Below are 14,731 nucleotides of genomic sequence, written 5' to 3' on the forward strand. Positions count from 1 at the left end.
CTCTCACACACCCTGCTGGTGAAACACTCCAACTGGTCCAGAACACACCCACCCAGGTCTTCTCTCCACCCCCAAGTCCCCAGCCTCCACAGTCTCCAGGCAGCTCCATCCCTCAGTCTGAGTCCCTCAAGACCCATCTCTTCTCCACTGCCGCTCTCCATCCGCGTGTGTCTCTTCTCCACTGCCGCTCTCCATCCGTGTGTCTCTTCTCCACTGCTGCTCTCCATCCGTGTGTGTCTCTTCTCCACTGCCGCTCTCCATCCGTGTGTCTCTTCTCCACTGCTGCTCTCCATCCGCGTGTGTCTCTTCTCCACTGCCGCTCTCCATCCGTGTCTCTCTTCTCCACTGCCCCTCTCCATCCGTGTGTCTCTTCTCCACTGCCCCTCTCCATCCGTGTGTCTCTTCTCCACTGCCGCTCTCCATCCGTGTGTCTCTTCTCCACTGCCGCTCTCCATCCGTGTGTCTCTTCTCCACTGCCGCTCTCCATCCGTGTGTGTCTCTTCTCCACTGCCGCTCTCCATCCGCGTGTGTCTCTTCTCCACTGCCGCTCTCCATCCGTGTGTGTCTCTTCTCCACTGCCGCTCTCCATCCGCGTGTGTCTCTTCTCCACTGCCGCTCTCCATCCGTGTCTCTCTTCTCCACTGCCGCTCTCCATCCGTGTGTCTCTTCTCCACTGCCGCTCTCCATCCGTGTGTCTCTTCTCCACTGCCGCTCTCCATCCGTGTCTCTCTTCTCCACTGCCGCTCTCCATCCGTGTGTCTCTTCTCCACTGCCGCTCTCCATCCGTGTGTCTCTCTTCTCCACTGCCGCTCTCCATCCGCGTGTGTCTCTTCTCCACTGCCGCTCTCCATCCGTGTGTCTCTCTTCTCCACTGCCGCTCTCCATCCGTGTGTCTCTCTTCTCCACTGCCACTCCCCATCCATGTGTGTCTGTTATGTTTGTCTGGTGTTTGTCTCACTACCACTGTCCCTTAGTGTGAAGCGGCTTTGAGTTCTAGAAAAGTGCGACATAAGTACCATTTATTATAAAATATATTATTATTATTGTTGTTGTTGTTGTTGTTGTTGTTGTAGTTATTATTAGTAATAATAATAATAGTAATAATAATAATAATTCTAAATGTGCTGTATCCAGTGAAGTAGTGGTAGTAATACTGTAGTACTGTACACTGTTGTGATTGTAGACCTGGAACATTGAATCACTCTCCTGAGGTTTTTTGCAATGAAGGTTTTTGTGTTCATTTGTGATAATGGAATATACAAATAGAATGTACTCAATTACTCAGCTGCCTGACCACCCTGTGTTATTATTTACAAAACAATATTTATACACTACCTGTTACCCATTCACAGCCATACCTGTACCACCATCTAAGGTACAATGGACCCCTACGCTATAGAATGACTCACATAACACCATCTAAGGTACAGTAGACCCCTACGCTATAGAATTACTCACATGCCACCATCTAAGGTACAGTAGACCCCTACGCTATAGAATGACTCACATGCCACCATCTAAGGTACAGTAGACCCCTACGCTATAGAATGACTCACATGCCACCATCTAAGGTACAGTAGACCCCTACGCTATAGAATGACTCACATGCCACCATCTAAGGTACAATGGACCCCTACGCTATAGAATGACTCACATAACACCATCTAAGGTACAGTAGACCCCTACGCTATAGAATGACTCACATGCCACCATCTAAGGTACAATGTACCCCTACGCTATAAAATTACTCACAGGCATACCACCATCTAACTGTAACACTTGCCCACTAGCCTGACTGTCCTGATTGTGATTATGTGGTTATGTGATTTATGATTATGTATATGTGTGCCTGCCATGTGTGCATGCCTATACGGTGTTTATACATAGCTTTGATTTGTCCCTGTACACTGTTTCTTATACGTAGATGCAAAAATGCCTAGTGAGTGAATGTACAGAATATGTTTTAAACTGTTTTTATATTAGCTTTAATATCCTTCTATTTTTCTGTTTCTTTTCTGGCTTAAACATCTAGCCCAGGGACTACAACTTAAAACTAGTGAAGTAACAGTTATGTTAATATGGCAAATAGATTTGATACCATAGTGTATTTTTGATTGATTATCAAATAGTTATTCAGCAGCATTATAGCATAATACTAGTTACTAATGTGTACGGCCAAAACAGACACAACCAATTTGTTTACTGAGAACACAGCCCCCAACGGTCTCATCACTCAACAGGTTACGCTGGTCACTCACGCACCTCGAAAGAGCCAAATGCAAATGATTTAATCAGACACTCTCACTCACACACCCATCACACACAGCCTGATGTGATCACACACTCCCACACAAACACACAAACACGTATAGACACACACACACACACACACACACACACACACACACACACACACACACACACACACACACACAAACACACACACACACACACACACACACACACACACACACACACACACACACACACTGACACATACTCACTAGACTCTCACACACACACACACACTAGACTCTCTCATAGACACACACACACACACACACACACACACACACACACACACACACACACACACACACACACACACACACACACACACACACACACACACACACACACACACACACACACACACACACACACACACACACAGAGAGAGACACAATAATCTACTTCACAAGCAACCCTGCTAATGTTGGCATATTTACAGTTTTAAATTTGTATTAATTTATAAATGTATGACTGTTGATTGATCTGCACTGTCCCTGATCAAATAAACTGAGTAAACTAAACTAAACTAATAGCCACGAAGCGCCACAAACACATTTCTCATGCGAGCAGTGGCCTGGTTGTTCACACTGGCAGCGATTCCCCCACATGCCAGTTTGCTACGCTGTCACAGGTAGAGCTGATACAACCCCTCCCCTCTGTGTGTGTGTGTGTGTGTGTGTGTGTGTGTGTGTGTGTGTGTGTGTGTGTGTGTGTGTGTGTGTGTGTGTGTGTGTGTGTGTGTGTGTGTGTGTGTGTGTGTGTGTGTGTGTGTGTGTGTGTGTGTGTGTGTGTGTGTGTGTGTGTGTGTGTGTGTGTGTGTGTGTGTGTGTGTGTGTGTGTCTATTGTGAAACATTGGATTACTGTAGTACAATACGTCAGTGCTGATAGGACACTGTTGTGGAATGTCTAGGACTTACTTGCACATCAAATCTCCTTGATTCTTTATTTTATTTATTTATCCTTTATTTATCCAGGAATGTCCCATTGAGATACAAGATCTCTTCTTCCAGGGAGTCCTGACCAACATGGCACACAACAAGTTTCAACATAAAACAGGGCATTCAACAAAAAACATACAATTCAAATATAAATACAGAAGGCCATTTGTGCAGTGGCAAGGAGCATAATCAGATCAGCAATAGCATCAGGAAAAAACAGTTACATGTTTCATAAAGGGCTAATCGTAGCATACCTTTAAAAGCATTCACAGTAGGAAGTGCCTCTAGACAAAGTGTTACTTGTGTTCCTGTCTAAAGGAACCCTGTACACCTGCTTCATCCTCATGGAATTGCGTTGAAGAACACGGTCCAGTGTGGATAAACTCACTGTTGCTATATTTTGAAATAACAGCCTTTGGAGTTTAGAAATGTGATTGGCAGTTACGAGTTGGGTAGGTGGGTTGGACCCAGGTGCAGTGCAGAACGGATAGACGAGAGACAGGTGTTGATTCTCAAACAAAGGTTACTGTTTTATTTTGTCGAACATGAAAGGCGTACACACCGACAACAATGAGCAAACAAAAGGGGAGAGTACTTGTCTCCAAAAAGAGGGAAAGCAAAAGGGAGAAAACAAGTCTCCAAAACACACAAAGCACAAACAATAAACTGAACTATATATATAATAATGGGGAAAACAAAGGGGAGAAAACACATCATGAAATAAGCACACAGTAATAATCGAAAAGGCAAGACACGGCAATTCCTATACATGGCGAACGCACTTATCCTCCGTGGCAAGGAGCGATAAGGCTTTGACAGAATGCATAGTAGTACTCATGGTAAGGTTCAGTGAATGACTGACAATCTGAATAGTAACCAGGAAGAGCATATGTAACGGGGAAGCCCGTGGGTATGTCCACAGTCACGGAAACAGGTGTGTTGACGAGTGACTGTGGCAGTGCGGGCTGGTAAATTAAACTCACTTCCCCATAACAGGGTTAACAGACGCATAGGTACGGTAGTTAGGAGTGAATTCACTTCTTAGTGCAGCGGCCTGTGTCGTCGCCCGAGGACGCAGGAGCCCCCTGTTCCCCCTGGGGACATTCTCATTTAACATCAAACACAACGCAGACCCAGTATGATCCGTCACACATATAAAGCCAACTTAACTATACACACCAGGTACCAATTAGTCCAATCAGAGCAGATAGACAGGTAATTACCATCAGGTAACGCTAGAGATTTTGCTCCCAGAGGAGAGCAAAACCGCAAATGTTACAGAACACCAGAAACAACGTTGTCCGGCAGCGTGGCTACATGAGTAGAGCTCCGGACTCATGATCGGAAGATCACCGGCTCGAGCCCCGGTCAAGGCTGCTGTCGGAAAGTGGTGTTGTTGTCCAGCAGGGGGCACTCTGTCCTCTGGACTTGTCAGTAACAATGCCCCTGTGTTACGGTGATAGGGACACCGTACAGCTACGAGTGCCGTCCTTCGGATGAGATGCTAAACCGAGGTCCTGACTGACTTCGGTCATTAAAGAACCCAGGACACCTATCGTAAAAGAGTTGGTGGTTCCCCAACGTTCCTGGCCAAATTCCCAATCAGGTCTCTGACATCAAGGCCACCTAATCATCCCTTCCCCTTAATTGGCTGATATCAATCCCTGTCTCCTGAGCCGTTCAGCCATTGTGTAGTGTTATTTGCGTGCGCTTTGAGTGTCTAGAAAAGCGCTATATAAATGCAAGTAATTATTATTATTATTGTTTACCAAGAGAGAGAATTCAGGAAGAGTGTGCAAGATATAGAGAATTGTGTGTAGTGTTGTGAAAAATGTGTTTGGAATGGGAATCTGAGTCTAAAGCAGAAAATGTGTTTGGAGTTGAGCAGAATTGGTTTAGCAGTTGGTACATGAGTTTCAGGTTGCGCACATTGTGTCTGATGTTCCAAATAATGTGTTTAAACAATTGTGAAAAACTGTAAATTGAAATTCAAATCAACCATTCGCATTGAAAGTTTTGTTCATTCATGATAAAATTGTTCTGAATCAAGAAATTGAAATGTTTTATTTAAAGTAACTAATTGTCGGAAATTGGTTTTAAGCCATAAATATTGGATCCGATATTTTTTTTTAACAGCATTTAAAAGTGAATTGTATCATTATAAATGCCCTTTTAAAACGTAAAATGGCGCTTAGAAAAGTCCTTGAATTTCATTTTGCAATGTCTGTGGGAACCCTGAAAATAATAACATATTTGTCCTCGTATCTATCTTCAGTGTGATTTGCAGGGGTTTGGGGATAGCTGCATCCATAGAGTACAACAGATCTGAATCTGAATTGGGTTTGTGGTGCCCAAAAATACAGTTTAAGTGTCTTTTCAGAAATCATGACACATTTACTGTAATCTATGTATAGGTAATCCACAGTGTGAACAGTTGAACTGAGAAATATTCTCTCCCAAAGTATCTGGACGGATATAGATAGCACACCGGGTACGAGGAAAATGTGTTTAATTAATTAATAAAAACATTACATTTTGGGTGAGCTGGCCTTTAATGTCTCCTCTGTGTGTCTCCTCTCTGTGTCTCCTCTCTGTGTGTCTCTCTGTGTCTCCTCTCTGTGTCTCCTCTCTGTGTGTCTCTCTGTGTCTCCTCTCTGTGTCTCCTCTCTGTGTCTCCTCTCTGTGTGTCTCTCTGTGTCTCCTCTCTGTGGGTCTCTCTGTGTCTCCTCTCTGTGTCTCCTCTCTGTGTGTCTCTCTGTGTCTCCTCTCTGTGGGTCTCTCTGTGTCTCCTCTCTGTGTCTCCTCTCTGTGTGTCTCTCTGTGTCTCCTCTCTGTGGGTATCTCTGTGTCTCCTCTCTGTGTCTCCTCTGTGTCTCCTCCTCTGTGTCTCCTCTCTGTGTCTCCTCCTCTGTGTCTCCTCTCTGTGTCTCCTCTCTGTATCCTCTCTGTGTCTCCTCTCTGTGTCTCCTCTCTGTCTCCTCTCTGTGTCTCCTCCTCTGTGTCTCCTCCTCTGTGTCTCCCCTCTGTGTCTCCGCAGCGTGGAGGCTGGAAGGCCAGGGGCCGGGGCAGGATGGAGTGCTCCTGGAAGACTGTGCTGCTGGTGGTGTGCGCGTCTCTGGGTGTCCAGTACACGGCCATCCGCACACTGAGAGACTCCCTCTCTGGACCCTGTGAGGGGGCCTCCCGCTGCCAGAGCAGAGCGGCCAGAGGTACGCAGAGCTCCTCCGCCCTACAAGTGCTCCACACTGTTGAGAAGCAGATCTGATTGGTCACAGACTGTGGGAGTCGTCTAAGCAGATCTGATTTGTCACCGTCCAAACAGATCTGGCACCTCGCAGTGTTTTGGCTTTGGAGAAATTGGAAGCAGAATGAGCAATGCTAGTGAACCTCACTGGGGACCCAAACATCACATTTAGACCATATCTCAGAAATATCACATTCAAACCATATCTCTGAAATATCACATTTAAACCATATCTCTGAAATATCACATTTAAAATATCTCTGAAATATCACATTTAAACAATATCTCTGAAATATCACATTTAAACCATATCTCTGAAATATCAAATTCTTAATCATAACTAACCATTCTCTCTGGATTGTCCAGACACAATCTGTGCATGAGCCGGTTGGGGAGTAGGTGCGGAAAAGTGACGGTATAGCTCGGCCGAGAAAGTGCTGATCGCCTTGGGGTTGGTCTCTCCATGTTCAGGAGACACAGGCACATAAATAAGTCTATTGGATCATGTCTCCAACACCCCCACAGCCGTAGCTACAACCACTTACGTCAAGGCTCTCATCAACATTCATTCATTTTATCCCCCTGCGCTCTCCCATGAGCTGAAATTACTAATACAGTGTTGCGGTGGTCTATGGTGACCAAGCTGTTCCCTAGCAACAGACAGGAAATACACTTGGGCCCAAGCTGTCCCTAGCAACAGACAGGAAATACACTTCATGACACGGGGGCCCAGGAAACCCACTGAAACCACAAAGAACAACTTCAAACCTAAACGGCTGTCATTTATATGGTAAACATGAATATATATATTAGGGCTGTCAGTGTATCGCGTTAATTAGATTAATTAATTACACAGCAAATTATCGCGTTATGAAAATGAACTCAACATTTTAATTCTTTTATAAATAATTTTTTTTATCTCATTCATTCCATAAGAATGTAGAATACAGGTGGGCGGCTACGTGGCGTAGTGGGCAAGGCGCTCGCCACAAAATGCTGGAGACGCTGGGCTCGTCAGTTCGAGCCCAGCGCTCCACATTTGCTTTCAGTTTAGCTGGTCGTCCGTACTAATACACATTGGCCGTATTAGGGGGTGGGAAACTGATGGGTGGGGATCGGGCGCTGTGGACAGCGACTCCTACAGGTCGGTTGGTGCGCCTGCGCAGTAGAATCAAGAAGTGTCGGGGGCAGCGTGAGCCTCCCACGCGTTACTCCTCGCCACTGAGAGATCGAGCTGCGCAGGTGAAAAGATGCGACTGCTGTTACCTCAAGTACCGGAGGGGACTTGTGCTATGTATGACTTAGTCCACATTGCAGCCGGCTTGTGGGAGGCAAGAAACAGCGTCCGTGACAGGGGAGGGTTGAATTGGATGATACGAAATTGGGATGGGAGAAAATATAGAAAATGGGAGAAAAAGTGGATTTGCATGTTCTTGGTATCTGATTCTAGGGACATCTATGGATCTCAGGGAATGTATTCCCAGTGTCAGAAATACTGTGGGCAGAATCCACAGAGAATGGATTGCGCGAAGCAAATTGCATCTGCGGAGCCTGCTCTGTGTCTGGGAGCTATCCACAAAAGCACATTGCGCGATGAGATACCAGCGCAGACACGCCCAATAGTGGCTCGCGAGCAGTCTGCACTCTGCACCCCTGACAGCGCTCTTGGCAGAAATGTATGTGTCAAAATGTAGCGTGCTGTCAAGTTTAGCGCGCTGTCCAAAAAAAGAAAAGAAACTAGAAATCAAGATGGAAAGCAGTAAGGAGTAAAAAGAAACCTGCAGTTAAAACCAACAACGGCAAACGACACATGCCGTTCCTTCAAATGTGGAGAGATCTAATTCTGTATTTTAATCTGTATTTAACCTTTATCTATTCGGTGAAGACCAGCTATTCTAATTAAATAATTTACATGATCTATCTGTCCCACTTTGTCCCACCAAAAACTTACTGTTGTCCCCCCCCCCCCCCCCTCCATCCATTTGGACTGTCACTGTATTATTTATTTGCACTAGCACTATTGCACTTGGGACATATTGATATTATATTATTGATATTATTATTTTGTACATGCTATATTCAGTATGTTTGTATGTGGTGATGCTCTAATCTCAATTTCGATGTACCAACGATGACAATAAAGATTCTATTCTTTTGCACTCCTCTATACATTACGAAGTAAACAAAATACAATACAAAATTAACGGAATACTAAAGAAAATAGATCTTATGAGTTATGAACAGTATCTAACTTGTTCGAGAAATATAAAGCTGCGTGCCAATAGCCTTCGCAACGCGTGATTTAGAATAAGGCTATAGCACTGACATTCCAAATGCTTGGTTCTGAGATGATCAATACAGTAAACATTTATTTCTGATATAGGTGCTGATCAGCAGTAATGCAATGTCATGATTATTATTATTATTAAATTATAAAACATTTATTAATAATTAATTAATAAGAACTCCTCTCCTTCACTATAATCTAATTATGAAATCAGATATAGGCCAGGGCTTTACAACTTAATAAAGAATATATATATTAAATGGGATAGAAACTAAATTAAATGTATACCATATACAATGAAAGAATATTATAATTATATTGTGCTATATGTAATTCCGTTTATATCCCATTTAATTGTATTCAATCTCATAGTTCAAACTCATTTCATAGTTAGATAATATTCTAGTGAAGGAGAGGAGTTATTCTTCATTTAATAATAATAATAATAATAATAATAATAATAATAATAATAATAATAATAATAATAATAATAATAATAATAATAATAATAATAATAATAATAATAATAATAATAATAATAATAGCTCCGTTTTATATAGCGCCTTTCATAGAACCTAAGGTCGCTTATGGGAAGAAATAACAACCAAGGCAAGCTATAACACTGAAGAAGGAATATGTAATTCCGAAACATGTTTGTTTCAGGCTGCCATTAAATTTTGAACCTGAGAGTGCTGGTCTGTCTTCACTGCTTCTTTTATATAATTCTTAATGGGATTTCAGCACCCAGTGTCGTATCTTGAGAGCGCGGTCTAACTTGACAAGAAATAACAACCCGACACAACTTAAAAAGTGGGAAATTAGGGGTTAAAGGCCAAGTTGAAACCCACCTCTTCAACTTGGCCTTTAACGCCTAATTTCCCACTTTTTTGTAGTTTATTTTTATGGGGAGCCAGTGGTGGATGGGGTGGGGGTGATTGAATATGCATACTTTATGGATGCAGACAAAACAAAGCCCATCAGGTAAAGTAATGGTTGACTAGATTTTGCCTGACATTTCTGCCCTCAACTGCTTGCCCATGAGGCAGGTGGGCAGCAGGTGGCTCCTGCCGGTCAGGGTCTTCATCCCCGTTCTCCCCGGGATGCAGGTCGACATCCATCGGCAGATCGACATCAATCGGCACCCCGGCTCTCGTGAGAATATTGTGCAGGATGCAGCACACCACGACGATCTCACACACCTTTGGGGGACTGTAAAGCATGGCCCCACCTGTTCGATCAAGGCATCTAAAGCGCATCTTTAGTAAGCCAAATGTGCGCTCGATCACACCACGCGTTCGGATGTGAGCCCGGTTATACGCTGCCTCTCCAACGTTGGCAGGATTACGCACCGGAGTCATGAGCCATGGCAGAAGTTGGTATCCACCGTCACCTGTGATACAAAAGCACATACTTTTCCCCCCATACATCTGCAATGAATATTACAGCATAAACGTTTTCTGAAAAATACTTTTGTACCCAGTAACCATGTATTGCCAATGCCATACATAGCTTGCATGGTTTGGAATAGACCGCTGTTCCGAAGGATGTAGCTGTCATGTACCGACCCAGGGAACTTTGCAACTACGTCAGTAATCACATTACTGGCAATACACACCACCTGCACATTTACGAAATAGGTATGTTTCCTATTCCGAAAAACATGCTCATTTTCGCCGGGTGGTACAAGTGCAATATGCATGCAGTCAATCGCGCCCACGACATTGGGGAACCCAGCAGTGTCAAAGAAACCCCGCTTTGTCTCCTCAATGTCGCGTCTGAGAGAGAGAGAGAGAGAGAGAGAGAGAGAGAGAGAGAGAGAGAGAGAGAGAGAGAGAGAGAGAGAGAGAGAGAGAGAGAGAGAGATAGAGAGATAGAGAGATAGATAGATAGATAGATAGATAGATAGATAGATAGATAGATAGATAGATAGATAGATAGATAGATAGATAGATAGATAGATAGATAGATAGATAGATAGATAGATAGATAGATAGATAGATAGATAGATAGATAGATAGATAGATACTTTATTAATCCCCTTGGGGAAATTCAGGGTATCTCGCAGCTCACACAGTATACAGACATTGACAGTTCTCATTCAGTTGTTTCACGTTATGTCTGCATCATGAATAAAAAAATAAGCACATGATACAATTCAATTAAATCATATCTATCAATATCAATAAGAGCGTGATGAGATAAAAGCAGGTGTATAAAACAAGTGTGTAAAAAACAGGTGTATGAAAAACCGTGTATAAAAGCAGGTGTAAAAACAGGTGTGTGGGTCAGAGGTCAAGGTCCCCCGCACTATATTACGCTGTTGTACAGTCTGATGGCAGTGGGGACAAAGGACATCCTATGCCGCTCAGTCCGTGAGTGCAGGGAAATTAGCCGTCCGCTGCGACTGCTGCTCTGCCCCACGAGGGTGTGGTGGAGAGGGTGGTTGGTATTGTCCATAATGGCCAGCAGCTTGCTCTGCGTGCGGCTCTCCAGTGGGTCCAGTCTCCTCCCCACCACTGAGCCAGCCTTTTTCACCAGCTTATCCAGCCGCCTGGTATCCTTGGCCATGGTATTACCACCCCAGCAGACAGCGGCATAGAGGAGCACACTTGCCACCACTGCCTGATAGAACATGAACAACATTTCCCCACACACATTAAAAGACCTGAGCCTCCTAAGGAAGAACAGCCGGCTCTGTCCTTTCTTGTAGAGCGCTTCCGCGTTTGCAGCCCAGGCCAGCTTATCGTCAAGGTGCACACCTAAATATTTGTATGTCTGCACCGTTGCAATGTTGTTTCCCCGTATGCTGACTGGTTGCAGAGGTGGTTTCGACCTGCGGAAGTCCAGTATCATCTCCTTGGTCTTTGTTGCGTACATATAATGTACCTCGCCGCTCTGCGCAGAATGGCTGGAATAACGTCCCACATCGCCCTACTGATGGACGACTGGGCAGAGCCACCTGCAATCGATGTCTGAAAGGAGCCAGACGCCAGAACCTGCAGTGTTGCCAGCAGTTTCACGATCCCAGGTACCGCATGTGATCTCTGGGTGGCTGGCTCGATGCCGTCCTTGATTTCATCAAGCAGATCGAGGATTGCTTGAGGGGGCAACCTGTATCTCCTGATGACTTCGCTGTCGCTCAAATCGAACAACAATACTCTCCTTCGATATATCCTCTCACGGGGGATACGCCTGCCGGCATTACGATGCCTTCGTCTGGCAATAACCACTTCTGCCATGATCACCTGCACATGTGACGCTGGCAATGACGCCTCTTTATAGATGCGCTATAGTTACCACCAGATCTCTGAACCACTTTAATTAATAACAGTTGTCCAGCCCTGGCCTATATTTGATTTCATAAAAGAAAGTCATTATATATTGTGTGCATTAGTTCATATTTGATTTAATGCATTGTATTATCTGTGTGTTAATGTCTGTCCGTATATAATGTCGCACCGAAAACGACCAAAGCAAATTCCTTATGTGAAAACTACTTGGCAAGGAACACCTTTCTGATTGATTTGATACAGCGCTGTTGCCTCACGGAGCAGGTGATTTATTGATTGATTGAAAGGTGACTGCAATTGTCCCTGATAACGGTAACGAGCGCATGACCTCAAATCCCATGGGTCGCTACAGTATAAATACTGCCCATGCAACCGTATGCATGTCCTCTTTCTTACAATGGCAGAAGATAGAAATAATTTGAAGCGTAAAGTACGATTCTCGGATCGCAAGTTGGAGGTCCTGACGGAAGAGGTCCAAACACATCTTGCCCAACTGAATGGCAAGAACACAACACCTGCAGCTAGGAAACACATTTGGCATCTCATATCCCAGTCTGTGAGCGCCGTTGGGATATCCAGACATGGCGGTTTGGATTGCCAACAGAGGTGGAGCGATCTGAAAAGGAGGACCAAGGCGAAGGTCTCGTTCAATGCCTCACAGGCAAGAGGAACAGGTGGAGGTCCTTCCCAAGAGGAGCCGCTAAACAGCTACGAGCAGACCGTGGAGCAGACGCTTGTGACCGAACAGTTCACTGGGATAGAGGGGGGAATAGACCTAAGCGAGTGCTTTCACGACTGTGAAGGTATTTCTTATTTTTATTATCATGTTATTATTATCATTATTTATTATCATTATTAGCCTATCATTTCCACAACAAAATGTCTGAATGAGCAACACGTTTCATTTTACTTTTAAACTGGGGTTAGTTTGTCTGATATAAATGTGCCACGACTTTCTAGATCAGCCGATGGTGATGGTGTGGACCTCACCCCTGGAGGACACCCCCCCAGGGCCATCCCACCTACAGTACAACCACCCACCTCTGTGTATGGTCCACCCACCTTGGTGCCCGGCAACTGTGAGGTCATCGACCAACTCCTATATGATACGCAAAGTAGGCAGACCTCCGCCCAAGTCCAGCTGGTCACTATCATGGCAAGTCTGAACGACAACATCACCGGCCTGAGGGCGGAAATGCAGGCCAACCATAGCGCTATGGAGGCCAGCCATAGCGCTATGCAGGCCAGCCTTAGCGCGATGGTGGGGGTAATGGGCAGGATCGCCGCTGCGCTGGAGGAGGCCAATGTGGTCAGGCGTGAGAGGCCTGCACTGGGATAGGAGATGGCGAATGTCTTGCTTGGCTGCAGGTGTCGTGTTCTTGTTGAGTGTGTTTGGACCTCATCCGTCAGGACCTCCGTGTCGTGCTCCAGAGGCCAAATGTGTTTACTTAGTTTATTCCGTATTGTATTAGTTGATTTCGTTTCCAGGCCAAATGTGTTTAATTAGTTTATTCCGTATTGTATTTGGTTTCGTTTCCAGGCCAAATGTGTTTATTTAGTTTATTCCGTATTGTATTAGTTTATTTCGTTTCCAGGCCAAATGTGTTTAATTAGTTTATTCCGTATTGTATTTGTTGATTTCGTTTCCAGGCCAAATGTGTTTTATTTATTTTATTTCATCATTGCATTTGTTTGTCATCACGAATAAAATAGGCACTGTACCAGTGAAGATATTTTTTAATTACCGAATATTTTGTGGGAGCAAGTTGTATTTCATGTTTAGTTAGGATAATGGACACACTAATATCAATGACACTGGCAAGAATCCTTCACTGGGACTGACCTGGAACTCTGCACTGCACTTTACACTTTATATATATATACTTATTCAAATGATAGATCCTGCACTGCACTGTCTTTGTCCTGTGTCTTGTATTAGTCCATGGGCCAGACCAGATATCGGTGCCACTCAGGGTGAATAAACTTACATATCATTTTTTCAAAGATCTATGTCTGTAGATGATATTTTTGTATGGTAGCCCTTCCAGAGTGGTAGCTTTATCATAATTATCAAGTCATGAAGTATACCTACCCCCTCAGGAAATTGCATTTCAGATGCTGGTGCATATCTTGCTTTAGACTCACGTAGAGGACATCTGTCAATGTTTCACAATATTGTCTTTGGTATCATTTTAAAGGGGACTATGTAATCTTTCATTCAAGCTAATATGTGAATCTTTCTGACCAATATAGAGGTCACTGGAGCTCTTTGAACAGTCAACAACACACATTTCTACACGATTTTCGCCTAAATGATATACTATCTTTTAGCCTTGTGTCATCTAGGAGCAACAGAGACACAAAATACAATATCTACAACACTCTCAGGACCATAAGGATTCAGGAAATGTATAATATGCCTATACTATTTCATTGTTACAGGTCATTGTGAGCCTTAAATTAGAAGAGCAGTATTAGGCTCCTATTAAACTATACAGAACAGCCACTTCTAGATGGAAACATACAGTAGGGCCACCTGCATAGGGTGTATTTTTTTCACCACCTGTTTTTTATTAATCCTTGAAGTGTCTATTTTAAAATTCTGACAGGTAACAGGTTGGAATAATGTCCCATGGGGTTTATTTTTTAACCCTTTATTACACCTATCCTGAACCAAAA

The 14,731-nt window shown here is 44.0% G+C and overlaps 1 protein-coding gene across 2 annotated transcripts in view; it reads left to right on the forward strand.

Moving 5' to 3' along the window:
• The window catches only part of LOC311245505 (carbohydrate sulfotransferase 1), a gene marked incomplete at its 3' end in the record, with an annotated part of 123,882 nt that overhangs the window by 89,530 nt on the left and 19,621 nt on the right, over positions 1-14,731 (forward strand). The window contains exon 2 of one of the 2 annotated variants that reach the window (XM_084335367.1): positions 6,269-6,440. In XM_084335367.1, the coding sequence (XP_084191493.1) occupies positions 6,269-6,440 (172 nt within the window). Of the gene's footprint in view, positions 1-6,258; positions 6,441-14,731 lie in introns of those variants that run through there. The other variant, XM_084335368.1, reaches the window with a different exon arrangement.

This window comes from Notolepis coatsorum (assembly GCF_963971535.1).
Source record: "Notolepis coatsorum genome assembly, chromosome: 18".
Classification (NCBI taxonomy): domain Eukaryota; kingdom Metazoa; phylum Chordata; class Actinopteri; order Aulopiformes; family Paralepididae; genus Notolepis; species Notolepis coatsorum.